The sequence below is a fragment of the Pleurodeles waltl genome, chromosome 11 (assembly GCF_031143425.1).
Source record: "Pleurodeles waltl isolate 20211129_DDA chromosome 11, aPleWal1.hap1.20221129, whole genome shotgun sequence".
Classification (NCBI taxonomy): Eukaryota; Metazoa; Chordata; class Amphibia; order Caudata; family Salamandridae; genus Pleurodeles; species Pleurodeles waltl.
The window spans coordinates 99,688,077-99,713,967 of NC_090450.1; the positions used below are offsets into that span (position 1 = coordinate 99,688,077).

Here is a 25,891-nt window from a genome sequence, read left to right on the forward strand (position 1 = left end):
CTGGAGGGGGGCTTTGAAGCATGCAGCTATTGAAAAAGCCAGGAGTGATGTTTTTTTTTTGCTTGTCAGTGAATGTGATACTACACAAGGGCATTAAGGAGGAGGAACACTTCTTGTTTCAGGATGATGGGATGCATCTTTTGACGGTTTGGAAATGCTTGCTATGAGATGGAAATGAGGGATATGGGGGGGGAAGTTGTGGAATGAGAAGGTATGATTCAAAGGAGTTTATGTCTGAAGGGGTCTTTATGCATGCGTTTGATGCCTTGAAGGGGGGGGGGGGCAGGAAAACACCCTGCAGGATATTTCCCATTTAGAAAAAGTTGAAGGATTGATGAGTCAGATGCGGGCATATCCACCCCTTGGGGGGAGGTGGGGACCACAGCGGAGGGGAAGACAAAACAGGGTTTTGGAGCAGGACAAGGAGGCTTCATTTGAGGGGTTTGAGGGGTGATGGTAGACATAGAGAGGGGGAAGAGAGATTTGAGGATCGCAAGTGGAACAGTGAATGAAAGTTGAAAAATTAGGTCAGTGTGTGGGGACTTGGTTGGGGAAAGCTTGTTACATCTTGAGAAAGCGGTATAGCAAAATAGGTTTGGCAACAAGTAGATGTATTGACGAAGCTGATAATATGTTCAGTGTAAAGTCAGGCATTTGATACATATCTGTCCTAATAAAGTGGCCTTTTATGTTTCAAGCTGTAGTGTGGGTGTGATTACTTCACAAATAAATACAATGACATGTTCTCCACATGTCCTAGCACAAGTGAGGTATTATCCCTTAGGCTTTCATGTTCTAAAGCATTTGTTTCCACCAGCCAGTAATGAATACTAAGTACGTGTATAATACCCACCCTTCTGATTTCAATAACAGTATTGCAGCACTGAAATATTTTCCTCATATTTACCAACAATAATAATTCTTAATGTACCATTGTAACTCAGTAGCAAACCGCACCACTGAATCTACCTTCCTTCAAGCCTCTAGGACGTAGAAGTAATGATTGACTAATGAGTAATGGGTGCTACAGTTCAGAAATACAAACACAGGTTTTATCAGCCAGCTGTAAAATACAAGTTAGACTGACAGAATTAGTCATTCCATTTTTGCAGTAGCCTGGCCTTACCTTGAGCTGTCTTTACTGAGCCTTTTAGCAGTGCGAGGTGCTGATACGAACAGTCAGCAGACACAATCCCCATCATGTAAGTACTGCAAGCTGCTTTCTGGAACTGAAACGATGCCGAAAAAGAACATGCACAACCCATACCTTTTAACGTTAGAAATCTATTAATTTTAACTAATGCAGGATTATATTTAATTCATATTTCTGCTCTAGCTTAATTAAACATGACACTTGCCATCATTGTGCTGCATTCTAAATCGCAGAGCGGATCTCACAGCACAGGCTGTCGTGTCCAGACGCTTCATGTGTAATAGTTAACGTTATAAACAGCGCGTAAGAGTGACCTTGCTTTTCTTTTCTTTGGAGAATATATATTTTTTAATACCAGTGTACCTTTTATATTTTGTAATTATTTCTCTGTCTTTTGCAGTTTGATTTCAGTCGTTTTGATTCTAAAGAAGGCTGCAATAAATCATAACAATGAGAAGCGTCATCTTTTACAGTTTTCTTTTGGCACTTTTTGGCGGGATTGCATCCTCTGGCGCCATTTTAACTTCCTGGAGTGATGCAACCACAGAGTTTGCTGTGGATCTCTACAAGAGCATCTGCTCGTCGGATTCAGTGGATAACCTTATATATTCCCCCCTCAGCACAGCACTGATTCTTGGAATGGTACAGTTGGGGGCAAGGGGAACAGCACGACAGCAGTTAAGAGAAGCCTTAAAACTATATGGAACAGAAGAAAGTGAGTTCATTTTCAAATATATTACACATTATCTTGATACCAGCACTTCTAATACCCATAATATTGAGGTAATCGTCACAACATGACAACTAATTTTGAATATGCCGGTGCATATACTGATTAGGGGTGGGTGATAAACTTCACTCCACCGGCATAGTTTGCAGTGTTTTGGCCACTCCGTGTTACGCATGTAACACAGAGTTCCGGCAAAATTCCACTGGTGGAGTTTTTTCTTGATCACCAACAGTAATTTGGCGAGCGCAAACGAGAATTGGCATCCGCTAGCACGATTTTTGTGTGCTAGGAAGGCATTGTGAGATTTGACCCAACACGGGCTGTTGCACGTGGTGAAACCATTGGTGATGGGCAGTGTTTAATTTGGAAATAAAAACGTTCTGGTGCCCAAAGCTCTCCTCTGAAACACTTGGCTGCTGCAATTAAATGTGTGAGTGCTGAATGCTGATTCAGCATAATCCTAAACCCATTTTTGGCCTCTTTAATTCATTTACAGCCACTCAAGCTCACTCTTCCAGTTTTCTACTTTCTTCCTTTTTTCATTTTTCTCTTCCTCCCTCTTTCTTATAGGTGTAATTTGTTTGCAGTAAATGCCTGATGCATAAAACTGAGCGTCGGCCCTCAAAAATAAGTGCTGGTGCCCCGCACCAGAAACCGCCGGCTCAAATTAGGCACTGGCATTGGGAAAATTGTCACTCGAGTAGAAACTCTACTCGAGTGGCAGTAAAACCAACTTGAGAGTTGTGACCTCTGGCACGCCGCCTGGTGCCGTTTGCTGTGATTTCTCAGAGTAGAACAAGCTCCTGCCGCTAAAAATCAGCGTGATGTACTGATTTCTGCCCCCTTGCGGAATCTGCGGAATCCAGCAGAGTTTTCATGAAACTCTGTGGAGTGAAACTCCCCGAATTCTGCCCACCCCTAATACTGGTAACAAAATATTTTGGTGATGAGAATAGGAGGACATTTTGGGTCAACCTATGAGTTAATTGGTGAAAGTGCCCTTTGATGCTAATCAAGCAAGCATTGTTACATCATGCATTGGTACAACCAAAAGGTTTTGTCTTGGCAATCAGGATTTTTTTTTTTTACTGTAAGCACAAAAATAAAAACCTGATAACTATAAACTTGAAAAATGAATATTAATTTTAAAAAATCAACCATTTGTTTTACAACAGTATGGGTGTTTCGTGGCAGGCGTGCACTCTCAGAATGAGTATATAAACCTTTCCAGTTCTGGCCTAGTGCAGCTCAAATGTTTTTTAAAAATACACACATATACACCTTTAGAGGGGCTTTGGGTCAGCACACTCCAACCACTGGTTCTCTTGCACTTCGAGTGACAGCATTTTGTCTGATCATATGTGCACATCTGATTAAAAAGAAGTGTATTTAAATGCTGTTTCTGGAGGGCCGATAATTTAATTCAGGTTACATTAACTGAAAGCCAATAGTACTTTGTCTTTACACTAATAAGAATCATATTCTTCTGTGAGGAGGATTACAACTAGAAAGGGTTTCTATATCTGTTTTATGTATGTATGACTGCTTGGCAACACCAATAATATTCCATTAAAATTGCATGCAATTATTTTTTTAAATGAAAAGTTTGCAATAAAATTTTTACGTTTAAGTTGATGCATTTTTTATGTTTTCTTTTTTTATTTTCATGGCAAGTCCTTGCAATCGGAAATAAAAAAGATGCACCTGCTTTCCAAGGTCAGACCTGTTTGCTTTGCGAATGCATTTCAGTTTTAATGCACTTCAATGGAAAATATGATGCTCAGAGGTGCAATGAAAGGGTACGAATCAATTTCCCCTGAACACCAGGTTTAAATACACAAGGATATCTAATAAAATGATGACAAATATTGGCACTATAAAGTGTTGACCCACCAGCATTTTTTTTTTTCACGAGGACATGCACATGACACTAGGCTAAATGCCACCACTCTCAATCCAGGAGGGCCAATGGCTAAAATTGATGCCCCTTGATTAGTTCTGTGGTGGTAAGAAACAAGATGTGAATGACAGATGAACAGACCAACGGGTATAGAGGATGGACACTAACGGCCATATGTACGAACACATTTTCCTATAGACACAGAACGGGCAAAACTGCTTGCTACATCTGGCCCTAAGCCCCTTTAAGAGTGTATATAAATACTTATTTTAAATTTATAATTTTTTAGGTCTTGTCTTCGAGTCAGCTTTAGATGTCGTGCTGGACTATTGTTTTTTTTTAACCAATATATACTATTCATACTGGGGCTTTCTGTCAGTGTTTTTTATTCATTGGTCTGTTAATTTGTCATTCACACTTTTGCTTCTGCCGAGCACAGCATTTCACAGTGACAATAGGCAAGCCTCCTTCAGCTACTGGCTGCTCTCACTGTGCGCAACGGTACTTTGCTTGTGCCCACGGGCTCATCAGCCACAATAATAGACTACTTTCAGTGCCAGGACTGGTAAAATAATATGCATTTTTTTCAGCCATTGATTTTACTTTCTAACATTTAGAGACAATATATGGCTCAGGGCACTGTGAGTTTTCACTGCCACAGCGTTTCTTACTATGGGTCTCATTCACAACAAAATGACGCAGTGTGGTGTCACAAGCAGTATTGCTGCACCGATCTGCGTCATTTCCAAAATGCCGGGATGCGCCGTATTTACCAGAATATGGCGCATCCCTGTGTTTTTCCCTCTGCCAATGCTAAATCAGCTGTCTAGCGGCAATGCAGGCACCCTTGCACCATGGTGCAAGGATGCCTCCTTTGCAGGGGTGATTGTTTGTATGAGGTAAGGGACACCTTACTGCACAAAAAGAATCATTAATGGCATTTTGCTCCTTCTGTGTGTACTGTAGAATGCAGCATGCATGCATAAAGAGAACAAAAAATGAGGAGAAATAAAAGAATGTCTCCTCGTTGCGCCACTCCAACGCCATCCCTGGGGAGGTGTTCGTTTTTTACGCTGCCTCAGATTTATGTTTCCTTGTAAACCTGGGGAAGTGTCAAAAAGCAATGGGTGTTGCATGGGTACGCCCACAGCAACACCCATTGCAAGGCCCTTTGCATCAGAAAACTGCGTTGGGCGGGCCATATTTACAAGGCTGCGTTAAGCTGAAAAGTGACTTAACAATGCCTTGTAAATATGGAGCAGGACACAGCGCTAACGGAGCGTCACAAAAAGTAACGCTCTAGTGCTGCAAGGGTTTGTAAATAAGCCCCTATGTTTCCATTTCAGTAGAAGGTAAGGAGAGCAACAGCCTGTAGGAATCATAAAACACTTCCTTGGCTTGATGCTTGTTCTTCACGTCCTAAATGCATGTCACATAGCTTAGTGGTAGCTTTCCATTTATGAAGGCAATGGTTCAGTCAGTGCCATCCGCACTCTCCTTTTTTTCGAAATTATTTCTTCATTGCTTAATTTTATTATAGACTCATTATCAGTTTCAGCTATAACGGTGGAGGTTTTCTGTGCACAAAGGCCACTGATCAATCCTCGATGCTTATTTTGTCGATTTTTTTTCCCCAAAGATATTTGTTAAATCATCGCAGCAGCCTTCATTCATCAGCCTTCCTTTGAGCCTCCATCACTGTGTTTTTGGGTGGCACGGCCTATCGCAGGGCTTGAAATGTTGCACGCTTTATATGATGGATGTGTTGATCCTGCATCAATGTACACACATTGCAGATAGATGTTGCCAAGTGGTATGCAGTAATATTAAAGTACATTTCAAAAGGAAGACATGTATGCACTGTATTAAAATAGGAGATAACGTTTTGGTATTTTTTTCACTAAGCCACAAATGTTTATTGTTTTCTTTATATACGCTGCTTTTAATGGAAATGCAGAACACGTAAAATGAAGTCAGTGGTATGTGTGCCACACAAGGTCACACTGTGCATTTTAACAGAGTATGCGTGTAGAACTTAGCTACTTCCCGTGTACAAGCGAAGAGCTCTTGATCAGAGAGGGGTAGAAACAGTTGATTGTGGCTACATTGCTTCAACTTGACACTTGAGGCAAGCACCTAACTGCATATAGTTGCAAAAAAACAGTGTGCTTGGCTGCGAAGAACAGAACTATTGGCTTTGCCAACGCTTGTTTTATTACATGAGACTGGTGTGACAATTACACTCTTTCACTGGCCAGACGTGGAAACACTCATTCATTCAATGTAGGTCAATGCTCGCTCCTACCTTATTGTAGGGCGTCTCTTTGAGGAGTGGCCAGCTCACTGCAGGATCTTTTATTTTTGTGTTAGTGGTGATTGAAGGCGTGGACAAGGTAAAGGATGAATTCTTGTTTTCATTCTATGCACCTTAGGTGTTCTCACAAAACTTTGCAGGTCCCCATAGGGCGACACTGACGCATGTTCCTTAGGCCATAGGAGTAGGAAGCATGGTTTACCTGTGGTGTGCAGTATACGGTCTTATTGTTTGGAGAAAGAAGCTAGCATTACCACATTATGGTTGTCTGGATGTTGGAGCATCAGGGCAAGGGTCACCTCACATGTTAGTGCATTTATCAGTGAAGGGACCACTGTGTGGTCTATATTTCGAAGCAAGAATGAGGGGCCGTTGGCACAGTAATGTTTTTAATAATGTGGGACACTAAAAAATGGGTATTTGGTAGTTGGGAGGAGACTCGTGTCAATGTGTGGTATTAAGGAGCATCCTGCCACATCAGGATTACAAGGAATGAGAAAACACCTCAACCCAGGTGTCTGTTCCTGAGACATTTCAGCTGAGAAAAGTAGCCGAGGCATTTTCTGAGGCACGAAAGTGGCTGAAAATATGAAATAATCAATGGAAATTGTTGTAGTAATACCGATTGTCCTGGTTATTGCACATTTCGATGGTTCAGCCTGTGGGGAGGAAGGAACTGCACATCCTGGAATTACTAACGCCCGCAGTATCAATAACTCTGCCTGCAAAATTATTGCATCAGAACAACAATTCAATTGTAATGAGCGTCCAATAGTCCCAATCAATCAAGGGATCATTAATCCGCAATGTTTTTTTTTTTTTTTAACAAACAATCCTTTTTTCTGCCTACACACGTCTGAGTGGTAGAGTACATTTATGACTAGTACACTGATTTAATGTCATTTTTATTTCGTTTAGGTAAAGAATTATCAGGCTTCAAAACGCTCTTCTCAGCCATCTCTGACAAAAATAAAGAATCCACGTTTACTCTTGCAAGTGCCCTCTACCTTCAAGATGGATTTAGGGTGAAAGAGGAATATCTCCATAGCAACAAGGATTTTTTTCAAAGCGATATAAAGCTGGTGAATTTCCAACATGCAAAGACTGCTGCAGAGACAATAAATGCATGGGTAGAAAGAAAAACACATGGTAAGCAGAACATTTTTATTGAATGAATATCCTTTGCCTCGGTTCCTAATCTAATAATATATTAGAGTGCATTATTTGAACTTCTAACGTGTCATTTGCAATACATTTTTATCAGATACCATTATACACAATATGCCATTTTTAGCTGTTGGAGGGAAAAGGTATAATTCAGGAAATTACATATCGCTGGGATTTCTACTAGAACCTAAGTTTATAAAATGTTATTTTTAAAGCTTACAAAACGTCCCAGTGGAAAGGAGAGTGTTCCAAGCTGTATAACCCTGATACTTTGCCCTACCATAAAGCAAAAAGAAAGGGAAAAAAATCAATACTCAGAACCTTGGAAGACACATGCATTATTTCTCACCCTGTGTAAATGATTAACACTCCTCAGTTATGAGTCCATGTTGAGCTTCTGAAATATAAAAAGATATATCCCATAAATAAAGTTCACCTTTCAGTCCATTCTGTTCGTTGTTTGAGTTTCATAGTTTTCAGACGGAGATAAACCATAGAAAGGTAAAACTCTTATGGTGAGCCCTGTGGTAATCCCGACTGAGATGCAAGTATGTGGTTGCAATTACAATTTATGAAGTAATACCCTACTTTTGCACCTTGCACAAAGTCACCATGTAAAATATGGTAGAATTTGTCCAAAGAAAGCAAGCATTTGCAATGCAGTGGGTTTAGCATTGGCTTGAGTTAAAGCTATTAGAGTTGTAAACTTTTCTTGCCACATAAACTAAAAATTTAAAGTAAAACAGTTTCACATAAGCGAGCCGACAGCCGTCATGAGTGTGAAGGAGACACACACAAGGAAATAGAAGTTTGCTCGCAGTCAAACATATCGGCAAAAGTGCAATGATCTATGTAACAGGGCCGATGTCATGCAAAGTGCTCAACTACTACCCAGCAAGATCGCGCTGGTAGGAATTAAAAAGAAAAGGTAGTCCAGAAACCATGCTACAAACATGGAGCCTCGTATATTTTCAGTAGTTTACCGATGCTCTTGAGGAGGGTTAAACACCGGAAAAGGCATGATGAAATCAAGCAAATTTTAAAAGGCAAGGCCTGAACCGTCCAAACTGATGTGCATGACATTGGCTTGGTTAAAGGCCCACAGAGAGATTACAACAGGGCAGAGCACTTGCCCGCTCGACCCTAAAAAAGGACACCAGATTTTGCAGCTCCAAATGGGTCAAAACATTCAGTATTGCCTCGTTATTCCTCATTCAGAGAAACACCACTCAGTATAAGGGGATAATACTGAAAATGGTAGATACCGAAGGCAGTGGTATCCGCATTCAAAAGATGCAATGTTATCTCCTAAAATAATGCGCAATTCGAAATTAAGGGGCCAGAGGTAGCAAAATGCTAATTTGCGACTTGCAAATTGCGAGTCCCTGCGACTCGCAATTTGCAACTCGCAAATTGGTATGCAGTACGGTGTCTCAGACACCGTCTGCGACTCGCTATGGGGTCGCAATGACCCACCTCATTAATATTCATGAGGTGGGTCACTAATTGCGGCCCCATAGCGAGTCTAGGCACTCGCAAACATGGAGGCCTGCTGTCGTCAGCAGACCTCCATGTTTGTGACTGCTTTAAATAAAGCAGTTTTTTTTTTTTAAGTGTAGCCCGTTTTCCTTAAAGGAAAACGAGCTACACTTTAAAAAAAAAACGAAACCTTTAGTTTTGGTTTTTTTTCAGGGCAGGTAGTGGTCCCTTGGACCACTACCTAACCTGAAAAAATATTTGTGGGTCCATTCACAAAGTGGAAGGGGTCCCATGGGGACCCCTTCCAATTTGCGAGTGGGTTACCATCCACTTGAAGTGGATGGTAACTGCGACACCATTTGCGACCGCATATGCAGTCGCAAATGGTATAGCATACCACTCAGAATCGCAAATAGGAAGGAAACACCCCTTCCTATTTGCGATTCTGAAATGCATATTGCGAGTCGGTACCGACTCGCAATATGCATTTCTGCATTGGGAAACGCGAATAGCGAGTCGCAAACGGCAATTTTTGCCGTTTGCGACTCGCTATTTGTTTCCTGCATCTGGCCCTAAGTCCTCTTAGGCTGAATACAAATTCGGCACTAAATGCATTCATTTTGGTTGATATGCAGGTTTCAAAAGTATGAAATGGGAAATAGACTCACTAAATGCATTAATTTTGGTTGATATGCAGGTTTCAAAAGTATGAAACGGTAAATAGACTTTCAAATGTAAAGACAGCGCTCTGAAGTAACTGGAAGGTGACAAGCAGCACCATACATAGGCCCATATTTATACCTTTTTAGCACCGCATTTGCACCACTTTTTGACGCAAAAGCGGCACAAACTTACAAAATACAATTGGGCCATATTTATACTTTTTCACGCAAAACAGCGCCAATGCAGTTTTACGTCAAAAATGTTAACGCCGGCTAACACAATTTCCTTGCGCCACCCGGGCATCAAATTTATACTTTGACGCTCAGCGGCGCAAACCACTGGTTAGAGCCATTTTTTTTTAACTCAAACCAATGCGCCAAGTCGTAAAGGAAAACGACTTTAACGTGGCAAAAATGACTTTAATCCGGTTTATGACGTCACAAACCAAATACGCACCATTTTTCACTACAATAGTGTCAAAAAGCAGCGCAAACACAGCACAATGTGCAAAGGAGCCCCAAAATGGATCCCAGAAGCCATGACAGACCCCAGGAAGATGACAACCGGCCAGGAACGAGCCAGGAGGAACCACACAAGACCCAGGAGAAGGAGAAGAAGAAAAGGAAGTGTTGGTTCAGTGCAGAGGAGCATGAAATACTGGTGGGAGAGGTGACGGAACAGCAGCACCTCTAAGTTGGCAATTGGTAGGTGAGAGGCAATTTGGCAATAAATTGTCGATAAGGTCAACAGTGTGACAGAAGTACTGAGAACAGTCACAGAGTGCAAGAAACTCTGGCATGACTGCAAGCGCAGGACCAAGGAAAAAATGTCAAGGAACAGGAAGGCAGCACTGCAGGCCGGAGGTTGGAGTCCAGCACCGCAGGAGGCCCTGGACCACATGAGGAGATGGTGGCAGCCGTCATCCTGGAGGAGATCGTCACAGGGATTCAAGCACAGGACAGCGCAGACTACCAGGATACAACACAGATGCAGGGTGAGTGGCATGCAGAACAAAAATGCCTAATTATTAATTGCAAGAGGGGGCATACCTCCTACACAATGCATGTCAGCCATGATAATCAGGTAGTGGAAAGGGCAAAGGGGCACGGTACGGAGGCATGGGCTGTGCAGGGCAAACCTGGGGCACAGCACATCACTACACCAACAACCTTTGCATGGGGGTACTCTGCCATGCCAAGGATGTTGGAAAAGCAAAGCCAGTCCAGGAGGGTAGGGAACAACGTAAAACAGGCCTGCTGTCACACGCCAGCTGGTATTGTTGTTACATGAACTAAGGCTCAATTTCCAGTCTCAGGCCATATCCGCAAGTGGTATTTACCAATGACAACAGTTGCTACTACCACCTCTGCTGTGTCTGCAGGTGAAGTAGCAAATGGCATTTACGTGCCCATGGATCAAACACACCCAAAATAGAGGGTTCAGGATGACAACATTATCAATCCCCTGTAATTAATAAAAATGAGCAAATCCTGTCAAATGCTCATGTCTATAGATGCTTCAAACATCAGGTATTGCAGGTAACATTATGAGGTACACAATAGTAATGTCATACCCATGCTGCACATGTCAGGGTCTACCATGTACCTGTGTCACAATAGCTGCAATGCCACCATGCAACATGTGTCATAGTGCTAAGACAACAGCATTGAGGGGGAGGACATATGTTTACAGCTAGTTAAACACACCTGCACAATCATAAGACGAAATGGAATACTGCTAGGACCATCAGTGCAATCCAATGTAGCACACATTGCCCAACATCAGCAGTACACACAACCAATGCTGACACACAACCAATGCTGACACCTGTATTGAGCCATGCCAATGCTATACATAGTATATGCTAGGTCTCAGCAACATATAGGTGGATGTGAAATATCAGAGACTGGGTCAGTTCTAGATTGTTAAGTGTGGTGCAAGTGCCATCAGAATACCCACAGCCAGTGCAAGGCCACACCATGATAATGGAAGTAGACGGAGGCTTGAGTAGGACAAGAAGGTGGCAACATACAATTTGGGCAGAACCTACACCTAGAGGATGTGAGGCAGACATTTCCCCAAACTGCCCACACTACATGTGACATGTAGGTGGGGCATAGGCCTGGGAGACTGCTAATCTTAATGACAGGAACAATGAACAGGAACCAAGATCACAGTGTGCAACTAAAAGGAAGCCAGGCACGTCACATGACAAATGCCACAACACAGACACCCTAATTGTACAATATCTCTTTGCAGAGGATGATGGCTCTCCTGGGGATATGCCTGTACTGGACTTCCCTGATGACATGGATGATGAGCTGACAAACATTAGCCAGCAGAACCTCCAAGATGTCCTTGGAACCCTCCACACCCCACCTTCAGTCACAAGGAGGAGCACAGAAGAAGCAGCCATCACAGAGGACCCACCCACCACCCCAATTGTATGACCTGCCAGCTCCAACCCAGATGAGGACTCTAAGGTCACTGGCACCAGCTTTGAGAGGACTGTAGTTGGAGTACAGCCGGACCTGACCAGGAAGGTGTGGGTGGGGATGCAAAATATGGCAGCCAGCCTTGAGGGGGTGTGTTCGAGCATTATGTCATCTGCAGAACAGGCAGCAGCCATGCAAGCGCGAATATCTATCCTGCGAGGACTTCAACAAAGTGTAAAGGAAATTATCACCGCAGTAAGGGAGTTGCCACAACACCTCGCACACCAAACCTTTCACTGCATGCACAAATGCAAAAATGACCCCTTCAGGGCTGACCTGGCTGCCTACTACAGTGATGTAGCTGCAATACTCAAGAACCAGCAGCTCTTCCATGCTGCAGTACTGCCCTTAATAGCCCCACAGTTGGCAGCTACCGGGATTTCTGACTCCACTTCTTTAAACACTGAAGTGTGTATTGCCCCTTCAAACCCACCATCACCAAGGGCAGAGGAGACAACACACACATCAGAAGAAGAAGACGTGGAACAGATCACCTTCACCAGTAAGAGTACCCGGTAGCAGAAGTCCATGCCAAATGGGCAAATATATCGTAGGTCCTGTGCTTGTTAACATGCCAGTATTGCAACAGCTGCTCACATGCACTGTTCTCCAGCCCACTGTTTACCTTGACACTATGCTCCGTGATTGTCTCTCACTACCTCATTGGCTATTCATGTTCCTCTGCACTGTATGATACTTCACCCCAGCATGTCCAATGACATGTCCCATTGCACCTGTGTAGTATCACAATCGAATGCGTCACACTAATGGACTCACAATCCTGGACTACTACAGCACTTTAAAATATATAGGGCCATATTTATACTTTTTGACGCAAAACTGCGCTAACGCAGTTTTGCGTCCAAAAAATTTGCGCCGGCTAACGCCATTCTGAAGCGCCATATTTATTCAATGACGTTAGCCGCTGGCGCTGCCTGGTGTGCGTGAAAAAAAATGACGTACACCAGGCAGCGCCGGCGTAGGGGAGTATGGAGCTTGGGCGCCAAAAAATGGGGCAAGTCAGGCTGAGGCAAATTTTTCGCCTAAACCCGATTTGCGCCATTTTTTTCGACTCCCAACCCCCATTGAAATGACTCCTGTCTTAGCAAAGACAGGAGTCATGCCCCCTTGCCCAATGGCCATGCCCAGGGGACTTCTGTCCCCTGGGCATGGTCATTGGGCATAGTGGCATGTAGGGGGGCACAAATCAGGCCCCCCTATGCCACAAAAAATAAAAATAAAAAATATTTACCTGAACTTACCTTAATGTCCCTGGGATGGGTCCCTCCAGCCTTGGGCGTCCTCCTGGGGTGGGCAAGGGTGACAGGGGGTGTCCCTGGGGGCATGGGAGGGCACCTCTGGGCTCCTTCCGAGCCCACAGGTCCCTTAATGCCTGCCCTGACCAGGCGCTAAAAAACGGCGCAAAAGCGGCTGGACAGCATTTTTTTTGACCCGCCCACTCCCGGGCGTGAATTTTGCCCGGGAGTGTAAATACGGCGCACATGCCTCAGAGTCAATTTTTTAGACGGGAACGCCTACCTTGCATATCATTAACGCAAAGTAGGTGTCCACGCTAAAAAATGACTCAAACTCCATGGACTTTAGCGCTAGACGCGTCTAACGCCAAAGTATAAATATGGAGTTAGTTTTGCGTCGGAATTGCGTCAAAAAAACTGACTCAATTCCGGTGCAAACAGAGTATAAAAATGCCCCATAGCACTTACACAAACACTTTGGCCCTCATTACAACATTGGCGGTAAAAGCCGCTTACCGCCGTGCAGAAGACCGCCAACACACCGCCGCGGCTGCAGAATTCCGCCACAGCTATTATGACCCACATCTCTGAACCCGCCAAAATTCAGACACCCACACAAGTCCGCCACACCAAAGGTCAGTGATAAACTGGCGAAAACAAAACCTCCACCGTCACGCCAACAGAAATACGCCAACACTATCACAACACAAGAATCCACGCGGCGGTCTTTCAACCGCGGTATTCCATTGGCGGTACACACCGCCACGCTCAAAATACACACACTCTTACAAAACACAGCCACATTGGACAATTCAAAATACACACACCTGATACACATACACACACCACTCCCACACACCCAATACAATATAAAACACACACCCACATCACCCACAAACCCCTACGACAAAAATTGAGAACGAAGCACAGAGAAAGACACCACCAGCAAGTACAACAGCATCCACAGGCACATAACACCATCACCAACACAACTTCCACGCACCTCACACAACACACCACTACATATCACCACACTTATCACCACACACACCACTCCACACATCACCTACACCACCCCATGGCACGGCAGAGACACCCCAGGTTCTCGGAGGAGGAGCTCAAGGTCATGGTGGAGGAAATCGTCCGGGTAGAGTCACAGCTATTTGGATCACAGGTGCAGCACAGCTCAATTGCAAGGAAGATGGAGCTATGGCGAAGAATAGTGGACAGGGTCAATGCAGTGGGACAACACCCAAGAAATCGGGAGGACATCAGGAAAAGGTGGAACGACCTACGGGGAAGGTGCGTTCCGTGGTCTCAAGACACCACCTGGCGGTTCAGCGGACTGGCGGCGGACCCCCACCTCCTCACCCACAACTAACAACATGGGAGGAGCAGGTCTTGGCGATTCTGCATCCTGAGGGCCTCGCAGGAGTAGGTGGAGGAATGGACTCTGGTAAGTCAAATCTTAACTATTACATCCAACCACCCTACCTGCATGCTATCACATACCCCCACCCTCGCCCCCACCCCTATCACTCCAACTCCTCACAAATGTACCAATATCACAAACCACACATCCCAACACCAAGCCCTGCATGCAACAACAAAGCATGGACACCCATCATCAAAGCATGCACACTGCACATAGCCATACACCCCCTAAACCATTATCACACAAGCTCCCACACAGGAATGCCAGCACTGGGGTACACGGTCACCCACCCATTGCACAACATGCCACACACAGATGCAATAATCATGCCTTTCTACCCCTGCAGGACCCCTACCCAACATCACCAGACAGGAGGGTCCAGACATGTCCACTCCACCCACAGAAGAGGCCCACAGTGATGACAGCACCTCTGTCCAACTGGATCTAGATGACCAGCCCGGACCATCGGGGGCCTCAGGACTGTCGGTTCCCCTCACACAGGCACAGGCACAGGCCACCACAGATCTTCCCCCCGCTGGAAACACCAGCACAGCACCCACCCAGCGGGCCCATACCTCCATCCGCAGGACATGTCAATCAACTGTGTGTCCACCACTACAGGGAACCCAGGATAACCCACCACCCCAACAACAACAGGGACCTGGGGGCAGTGGGCACCCGGTCCAGGGGACGGAGGCACAGGAACACAGGGGAACTGGGAGGGCTGCCGTGCGACAGGGGGCGGACAGGCCAAGGGAACCCACTCTCCACAAGGCCCTGTCCTCCATCATGGGAGCTTACCACCACCCCCAGGAGATGATGGCAACGGTACTGGCCAAGTTTCAGGAGACCCAGCGCATGCAGGAGGAACAGTATATGGGCTTCTGGGAGGAACTTAGAACCATCAGCTCCACCCTCGGCACCATCGTAGGGGTGCTGAAGGAACTACTTAACACCAGGAGGGACACTGTGGCACTCCAAGGGGCCCCTGACACTAGCATGGACGATGAACTGCCCACCACCTCCGCCGGCGCTAGTGGACAGGACGCCCCACCACAGGACCACCACACCAGCACCCCACCCCCTGCAGAGGGAGAACCACCCCGCAAACGGTCCCTGAGATCCAGGAACAAGACAGAGCACGATGCCAAGACCCCCGCCAAGAAATGAGACCACCCTGATTGTCATCCCACTATCCCACTTTGTCACCCTGTCCATAATTATACTGCCCCAGCTCCACTTCCCATGCCCATATGGGCAATGCACCTATGAGACTAATAGACTGGACTCTGCCATGGACACTCCTCTGCCATCACCCCTCACCATTTAACTTCCCCCTCCAATATTTTGCATTTAAATAAACACACCTAAAGCACAAAATGATCTGGAGTCTGTCTGTGATTTCGAAATAGTGTATTTGCAATTACAGTGACCAAATGTTCTTGAAATAGTGATGTCAAAATACCTATGTCACACAGCTCTAGTCCATGAGGAATCTAAGCAGATGACACACGTTGGGACCCACATCTGTGAAACCGTAAGGGAAAGTGACAACTCAGTGACCATACACTGGGTGAAAACGACAGACAGCAGAGAGGTAGTAGTGTAAAAGTACATGTAGTAGGCAGGAATGTATTCTCACCTGTGTTTCACTGGAAATATTGCTGGATCACTGAGCCCCTGTTCTGCATGACTTCTTCCTCTGCTTCATCCTCATCACTGTCCACAGGCTCCACAGCTGCCACAACACCGCCATCTGGACCATCCTCCTGCAGAAAAGGCACCAGTCGTCGCAAAGCCAAGTTGTGAAGCATACAACAGGCCACGATGATCTGGCACACCTTTTTTGGTGAGTAGAATAGGGATCCACCTGAATGTGGAGGCACCTGAACCTGGCCTTCAGGAGGCCGAAGGTCTGCTCGATCACCCTCCTAGTTCGCCCATGGGCCTAATTGTAGCGTTCCTCTGCCCTGGTCCTGGGATTCCTCACTGGGGTCAGTAGCCATGACAGGTTGGGGTACCCAGAGTCACCTGCAAATGGCGAGGGACAACTGTTGGACACACACTAACCTGTAGGGATAACCCCAGACAACCATTCCCACTGTCTTGCTTCCAGGGGCTCACCTAATAGCCACACATGGTGCCTCTGGAGTTGACCCATCACATAAGGGATGCTGCTATTTTGCATGATGTAGGCGTCATGCACTGAGCCAGGGAACATGGCATTCACATGGGAGATATTCTGGTCGGCCAAACATACCATCTGTACATTCATGGAATGATAACTCTTCCGGTTTCTGTACACCTGTTCACTCCAGTGGGGGGGGACCAAAGCCACATGGGTCCCATCAATGGCACCTATGATGATGGGGATATGTCCAAGGGCATAGAAGTCACCTTTCACTGTAGGCAAATCCTCCACCTGAGGGAAAACGATGTAGCTCTGCATGTGTTTCAGCAGGGCAGACAACACTCTGGACAATACGTTGGAAAACATAGGCTGGGACATCCCTAATGCCATGGCCACAGTTGTTTGAAATAACCCACTTGCAAGGAAATGGAGCACTGATAGCACCTGCACTTGAGGGGGGATTCCTGTGGGATGGCGGATTGCTGACATCAGGTCTGGCTCCAACTGGGTACACAGTTCCTGGATTGTGGCACGGTCAAACCTGTAGGTGATTATCAAATGTCTTTCCTCCATTGTCGACAGGTCCACCAGCGGTCGGTACACCGGAGGATGGCGCCATCTCCTCACATGTCCCAGCGGACGGTGCCTATGAAGGACAACAGCGACCACAGAGTCAAACAACTCAGAGGTACGTACCCACAGTTTATACAGAACACCAATCATTCACAAAAGGTGGCCTGTATGTGTGTTGAGACTAGGCCTAGGTATGTGTGACGCAATTGGAAATTAGGCCATGTGGGCCCATGAAATGGCGGCTGCCTGACCTCTAAAGTGGGACAATGGGATGTGAGGTAATTGCGCTGGCGTTGTACACCGTCGCGGTAGGCGGTTGGAGACCGCGGCGCAATGCTGCATTGGTTAACATTGGACCCTATGGGTCCCAGGAGCCAATGACGATGTACGCCGGCGGTGATGGTACGCACCGCCGCGGACGTGACCTCAGTCTGGAAGAGACAATGGCTCGTGCCTCTGGGGAAAGGGCCCCTGCTTTCACATCGGAGCAGTTGGAGAAGCTCGTTGATGGGGTCCTCCCCCAGTACACGCTACTCTACGGTCCTCCAGACAAACAGGTAAGTACACAGGGAGCATGTTGTATGGGCTATGTCTGTGTGGAGAGGGCTGGATGTAAGAAGGAAGGGGGCAGAGTTCTGCGTGCATGAAAGACGGTGGGTGCATGTGCCACATGGCAAGGGTAGGGATGGGGGCCACTCACTTTGACGGTGCAGTTGGTAATGACTTCTCTTCTTTCCCTGTACATTTCATGTAGGTCAGCGCCCACCAGAAGATAGATATTTGGCGTGCCATCGCCAAGGACGTCCGGACCCTGGGGGTCTACCACAGACGGAGCACCCACTGCTGTAAAAGAAGGGAGGATATTCGCCGCTGGAGCAAGAAGATGGCGGAGGCTCAGCTGGGGATGGCCTCCAAACGTGGGAGGGGTGCCCGTCGAACCATGACCCCCCTGATGTTCAGGATCCTGGTGGTGGCCTACCCGGAGTTGGATGGGCGCTTGAGGGCATCACAGCAGACACAAGGGGGTGAGTACACTCTCATTCAGCTGACTTGCGCGCAGTGGAGTTGTCTGGGTGGGGGAGGAGGGCTGTGGGTTTCCCTAGGCCAGGGCGAGTTCCGTAGACTAGGCCCCTCCATAAGGCATGGCCCTGTGGCCCCCCACCCCACCTCTGTAGAGTGCCAAGTACAGCTAATCATGCTCCTGTGTCATCTATGTGTGCAGATGTCGTCCATATCCTTGTAGGCCATTTCCCAGGAATTGCACTGTAGAGCCCAAGAGCGTGGCGTAGTGCAGGGGGCTTCTGTGTGTGTCTTGTCCGCCAACGGTAGCGGTAATCCATGCACTCAACATGTCTGTATTCTGTTCCCCCTCCCCCCTTTTTGTGGTCTCCCTGTTCTTGTGTGCATTAGCATCATCAGGCGGAGGAGCAGTGACACCGGACCACGAGGGAGCTGCATCCCACATGGCCATGAAGGGCCACACTACGGACTCTGAATTCACCAGTGGGACGGAGGGCGAGGGGAGCTCCACGGCGGGGACAGGAGCTGAGACCAGCTACACGGACTCGTCCTCTGATGGGAGCTCCCTTGTGGTGGCGGCAACATCTGTGCCCCCCGCATCTACAGGTACAGCCGCCACCCCCCCTACCAGCACTGCCCTCCCAGCAGCCCCTCAGCCTTTGCCCCGTGCCCGCTCACCCAGGAGGGTGGGCCTCACCTTCGCCCCAGGCACCTCAGGCCCTGCCCCAGTCACCCATGCTGCCCTCAGTGATGAGGCCATTGACCTCCTCAGGTCCCTCACTGTTGGGCAGTCTACCATTTTGAATGCCATCCAGGGTGTAGAAAGGCAGTTGCAACAAACTAATGCATTCCTGTAGAGCATTCATTCTGGTCAGGCGGCCCTTCACCGAGCCTTTCAAACTCTGGCCTCAGCACTGATGGCAGCAATTGTCCCTGTGTCTAGCCTCCCCCCTCCAACTTCCTCCACCCAGACCCAATCCCCTGTACCTCTGCCTATCCCAGGCACACCATCAGACCAGCCTGCACACACCTCACCACACAAGGGAAGCTCAGGCAAACATATCCCACAGGCACTCACGCAAGCATCAGACACATGTAGAAACACCAACATCCACTGCCTCCACTGTGTCCCCCTCGTTGTCGTCTCCCTCCTCCCTCCCAGTCACGTCTACACACACACCTGCATGCACTACCTCTAAAGCCACTACGTCCCTCGCCAGCACACCCACCAGCACACCCCGCTCACGTGCAGTCACCACCCCACTACCATTCACACGTCCCCAGTGTCCTCTCCCAGTGTGTCTGTGACGCCCCCTCCCAAGATACACAAACGCAGGCACACACCCACCCAACAGCCCTGATTGTCATCACCTCATGACAGCCTCCAGTGCATGCACCTGCACCCAAAGTCACCAAACGTACACCTCCTACTACCACCACCTCTTCCTCCACTCCCAAATCCCCTCCAGCTACCCGTCCCAGTGTGTCCCAAAAACTTTTCCTGTCCAGCCTTGACCTTTTTCCCACACCTCCCCCACCTCGTCCATCTCATAGGTCCCGAACTAGCACCTCAGCCACAACATCTCCGGGACCAGTGGTGCCTGTAGTCACGGGTATGTGGAGAGCACCGGCCACCAGGACAGCCAGTGGGGCACGGAGCCACAGCACAGCCAGTCCCCCCCTTGTGAAGCATCAGAAGTTGGCCAGTGCCCGGCAGGAGAGGGGGAAGACTCCAGCCACCAAAGCCACTTCCAGGGGTCCCGGTGGGAGTGTGGACTCAGCTGTGACACCTCCCAAGGTGGGGAAGGGCCACAAGAAACCCGGCAAGTCTGGGAAGAGCAGCACGGTGGAGAAGACCGCCATCATCCTCGCTGCCCAGGAGGCCACCGCCAGCCCCAGCCCAGCTGCCCAGGAGGCCACCGCCAGTCCCAGGCCAGCTGCCCACGGGGCCACCGCCAGCCCCATCCCAGCTGCCCAGGAGGGCCCCTCCAGCCACAGCCCAGCTGCCCAGGAGGCCACCGCCAGCCCCATCCCAGCTGAACAGGGCACCGCCAACTCAAGCACCGCTGAACAGGGCACCGCCAAATCAAGCACCGCTGAACAGGGCACCACCAACTCAAGCACTGCTGAACAGGGCAACGCCAAATCAAGCACCGCTGAACAGGGCACCGCCAAATCAAGCACCGCTAGCCCATGAGCGACAGGGGCACTGACGTAACTGGGACTGTCACGGGGTGAGTGATGCACTCTGGGCACCAGTCCCCCTCCAGAACCAGTGGAGAGATCCATCCACTACCTCTGTCCTTCACAGGATGAAGCACTCTGGGCACCAGTCCCCCTCCAGAACCAGTGGAGACTGTTATCAACTTGAGAGACTGTGGTTTTGCACTCCCAGGATTGAACAGTGGGCAAACCTCCCACTGGAGAGACTTGAGAGACTGTGGCTTTGCACTCCCCAGGATTGAACAGTGGGCATTGAGCCCACTCGTGGATCTGACGTCGTGCACTCATCCGGCTGAGGTGCCCCCCTTTCCCTTCCCCCTGAGGTGCCGTTGTATTTCTATCTGATGCCCTGCAGTGGTCTCTCTGTTTTCATCTGGTATCGAGTGTGGGCCTCGCCCATACATTTTGGGCCCAGTGGTCCACGGACTATAAATGGTGCAATACCTGGACTTTGATTATTGGTGTATATATTTGTTTATAGTGTATATATATTTTATAGTGCTGTATTTTAATAGATTACAATGGTTACAATCATTTCCTTTGGTCTTTGCATTCTTCCGGGGGGTTTGGGGGGTGCATAATATATATAATATATAGATATGTATTAGTGTGTGTGTTGTAGTGGGTGAGGGTGGGGGTGTTGCGTGTGTGTGTCCCTGTTTTTTGCCTCCCCCTTCCCTGTGTTGTAGGTGCAGTACTCACTGTGGTCTTCGCCACCGGCATTCGTGCTCCTGGTACAGGAGCAGGAAGACTATTGCAGGTAGAATTTGGAGTTCCGGGTCCATGGTGTCCTCGTTCCTCGTGGAGTGTGTAGAGGTGAGCGTTTTCCCTTCGAAATTCCTGTTTCCGCCTTGTTTTTATCCACAGTGAATCCGCACTGGAAAAGGTGGCGGATTGGCCTGTCATAATAGTGTGGGCGGTACATTGTCTTCCACCTGTCTGTTGGCGGTGACCGCCGCGCTGTTTGTTTGTACCACCGTGGCGGTCGGAGTGTTAAAGTGGCTGTCTTTGTTGGCGGTTTCCACCATGGTCGTAATTGCAAATTTTTTACCGCCGGCCTGTTGGCGGTATTACTGCCGCTTTAACACCGTCCGCCAGGGTTGTAATGAGGGCCTTTGTCTCTGTGTAATGTGACACATCAACCGTGTAGGAGATTAGTGATGTATGTCACATGTCTATGGTCATAGAATGTCAAGACAACTGCCTTGAAAGATTGTGGGCTGATAACTATGCACTGGGGTCTTGATTGTATCATCGCTTATTATGAAGTAAATAGAAAACTAACAATATAATGCTATGTTGGACTGAAAAAGTCAGCTTCAAGGGATGTTTAAGCAGAAAATCAATGTGTTCAAAATTCCCTTCTAGACAATCTTTATGTATGTGACATCTGACTATAACCTCTCATCACACACACCATACAGCAGGAATGGATGTGTACGAGTGTATGGACAAATATGTGACCTGGGAGTACAATGTAAGAAATGATCGGTGTGAGTTATGTATACAATACTTCATAGGATTATAACATCACTCACCTTTTTGGGGTTCACATGCACATAAGGCTGCAGGCAGACTTACCACAGTGCCCAAGATTCCAAATCAGGTCTCAAACGATGACAGATTGAAAACACATATCCAAACTTAACAACACATTGGGAACCATAGTAACCTTGAGTGGTGGGTGCAATGGACGGCAGATGCATAGAGAAGTAGTTTTGGTGTAGCTACCAATGTGACAGCTCAATTGGAATTGGGAATAACCATGTCAATACTGGGATCTGGATGCAGGATGGAACACAAATGCAAATACTAAATTGACACTGTTCACCCATGCCAAGGCTCTGATCCTCAAGCATATGCCACATACTGTAAAGGAGTACCTAAATATTTATTTAACAGTAAAAAAGGATACTAAAACTATGGGAAGCACCTTAACTAACCTCACCTATCCTAACTACGCATTACCCACACCTGACCCTAACTACCCTAATCTAAACTTACTTATCACATTTAACTGAACACTCTAAGCATCAACCCCCCCCCTAATATGATGGGACACACATAGGACAACATATACTAACCTAAACACATACTATCTTATCCTAAACAAATATATATATATATATATTTTTTTTATATTGTATTTTTTTTTTTTTATACAAAATAAAAACATCATCTCCCATCCACCCACCCACAAAAAAACACATGTAAAAATATAATCCCCTCCACCCCAACCCACTTATACTAACTAAACTAACAGCCTATTCTAACCTAACACTAAGCCCCCTAAACCCACTAAATATAAGAACCAGGAAAGAGGAGGGAGGGGTGGGAATCATGGCTGAGGGTCCAACAGTCACAAGTGTGCCCTCCGCAGGATCTTCTTTATCCCACGCAGTCTCCTGCTATTGCGGGACACCTCCTGATGCAGCCTGTCCATCCTGCACAATATCCGTTGCATGTCACATTGCATGTTCATAAATTCGGCATTGTCTATGACTGCAGCAGGGGTGATCTGTGTGCCACTAGAGGATGGGTGTGCTGGTGCCGGTACCATGCTTGGAGGAGGAGGTGCAGGAGCTGCTGTTAGTGGGCCAGGAGCAGATGATTTGAGGGACCTGCATCGGTGGCTGTCATCCTTGGTGTGACTTGGGTCGGAGTGGTGGTGCTGGTGGTGGTGGCTGTTGTGGGCAAGGTTGGCCCACCTTGGCAAATGCCCTCCAGACCCCTGTGGCTCTCTCATGGCGATAACGCCATGCCATGTTGCAGAATCCAGACTCCACATTCAGAATGTGGCGGTAACGCATCACCCTCCTCTGGAATTCCCAGATCTGATTGGCATCCATGTTGGCAGCTGTAAAAAAAGAGAAAGCCAAACATTAGTTACATCATTGTGTGATACATCTACTGATGATATTCAAACACATCCTCAAAATTAGCTTAAACAGCCCAAATCACAGCACAGATCATTGAGTGTCCCTGAGGGATTACATGCCAACACAGCCTACACATCTGCTATCTAACAGCACAGCAATGCTCAAAAAGGTGTGCACCTACTTAAAAGATCTATGCATCATTGTTCTGCCATTAGTCACATAACAAATGCTGCAAGTAGTCCACATGTGACAGGCCAACTAATGACCGTAGGAAAGTCTTCCTTTTTGCCCTGGTCTCCCCCACTTTTTTTGGACAGGTACTGGTGGTTACTGACTCTTGGCTGTGCCCTGGATACTGCTTACCAGTCCCAGGGCCAGTGCTCTGTGTAAAGTGGATATGCAAATTAGGCTAATTATAATTGGCTAAGTTAACCTACATATAAGTCCCTAGTATATGGTAGGGCATGTAGGTTTAGGGACCACAGCATAGGTAGTGCACCCATAGGTGCACTGCTGAGGTGCCCAGTGTCATTTTAAAAGCAGGCCTTTCAGCAGGCGGCTGCTTTAAATTAAAGTTATATGCAAATTCGACTTTGTAATTAAAAGTAGTTCTAAAGTAATAAACTACCTTAATTTTACATACAAGTCACCCCTAAGGTGTGCCCTATGTGCCCCTAGGGCTGGGTGCCATGTAACTATAAGCAGGGACCTTATAAAAGTAGTTTTATAAGCCCTGGTGAGGTAAAAACAGCCACATTTGTTTTCCGCTCATTGTAGTGAATGGCCTTCATAGGCTAGAATGGGGACACTTTATTTTAATGTTAAAATCCCCTTAAGTGACAGATTCAAGAGTTTGGTATCAAATTAATTGTAATAATAAATCCCACAACTTCCAGTTGTGGGATTTAATATAACTTGTTCAGGTAAAGAGTTTTTAACTTTACATGAAAAGTTGCCAATTTCAGCCCTGCATTGTTTGTGCTGCTGTGCTCTGATTGGCCAGCCTCTGGCAGCCTGGCCAGGCTGCCTCGATGAGGTGTGAAGTGGCCTGGCTTCACACAAAGGGCTGTGGGAGGGAATCTCCCCTCAGCAGATGGTGAGGCTGGAAGGGGGAGGGCTGCCAAACTGGTCTTCAAAGGCAGAGAAGGACATTTGGAGCAACCCAGCAACACCCCCACATCCTGAAACCCCAGACAACTAGGTGCCCCCTTGATTAGATTAGGAGAGGGCAGGAGAGTGGGGTGTTTATGATTTTTATCCATACCAGTGGGTGGGATCAGCCAGATGTATCCTCCAAAAATCATTTTCAGCCATGATGGATTTTTGAAGAATGTTGCCTCCTGGGACTGATTTTTGCCACACTTCCCAGGAAGTGGTTATCACAGGGGAAAGGACCCTGCACCTGATTGGAGAATCAGGACCTCCCTGTTTTTCACCCAGGAGCAAGGATAAAACTGGCAGACCTCCACCCACACCTCAGATCCCCATCAGATTCCAACATGGAAGAACCAAAGGAGAAGAAGGACTGCCCTGCTGGACCCCTGGCCTGCACCTGGAACCTGCACTCAGAAGGACTGCACAAGCTGCACACTTGGGCTTCACCACAAGAAGGACTTTGCCTGGCTTCAACTGGTTCAAGGAGGGACTCCCTGTTTGTTACAGGTGAAAAATTGCTAACCAGAGTCCCCTGCACCAACTCCTGAAGAAATCAACCAGCTGACCACTGTCCAGTGGCCAAAAAGGAGTTTGCGCCAGGTGCTTTCTGGGAGTTGTAGTCCACACCCCCAAGGATCATCTCAGAGCTTCTGGACCCTTGGGGTGAGCTGTGGACCCCAAAAGAACCTTAAAGGAACATCTGGGAGAAGATCCAGAAGTTTGGAGAACTTTTGAAAAAAAGCTCCAAAGAGTCACCGACCTGCTGCGGCAACTCTAGCCGGCTTGCCTCAACCGCGATCCGGACTGATTTGCAGGTTCGTCCCAGTGAAGAAAATCTCCAAAAAAGAGACTAAGGTCGTCATTACAACCCTGGCGGACGGTGTTAAAGCGGCGGTAAGACCGCCAACAGGCCGGCGGTAAAAAATTTGGAATTATGACCGTGGCGGAAACCGCCAACAAAGACAGCCACTTTAACACTCCGACTGCCACGGCGGTACAGACAAACAGCGCGGCGGTCACCGCCATCAGACAGGCGGGAGACAGTGTACCGCCCACACTATTATGACAGGCCAATCCGCCACCTTTTCCGGGGCGAATTCACCGTGGATAAAAACATGGCGGAAACAGGCATTTCGAATGAAAAACGCTCACCTCTACCCACTCCGCAAGGAAGGAGGGCACCACGGAGCCGGAACTCCATATTCTTCCTGCGATAGTCTTCCTGCTCCTTTACCAGGAGCACCAACGCCGGCGGCGAAGACCACAGTGAGTACTGCACCAACGACATAGGGGAGGGGGGAGGCAAAAAACAGGGACA

The 25,891-nt window shown here is 47.5% G+C and overlaps 1 protein-coding gene across 1 annotated transcript in view; it reads left to right on the plus strand.

The window, feature by feature from the left end:
* Positions 1 to 1,075: 1,075 nt before the first annotated feature.
* The window catches only part of SERPINI2 (serpin family I member 2), a 147,960-nt gene continuing 123,144 nt past the window's right edge, over positions 1,076 to 25,891 (plus strand). Inside the window, exons 1-3 of the mRNA XM_069215422.1 lie at positions 1,076 to 1,202; positions 1,554 to 1,868; positions 7,016 to 7,246. Of these exons, the coding sequence (XP_069071523.1) occupies positions 1,604 to 1,868; positions 7,016 to 7,246 (496 nt within the window). The 5' untranslated portion in view covers positions 1,076 to 1,202; positions 1,554 to 1,603. The remainder of the gene's footprint in view (positions 1,203 to 1,553; positions 1,869 to 7,015; positions 7,247 to 25,891) is intronic.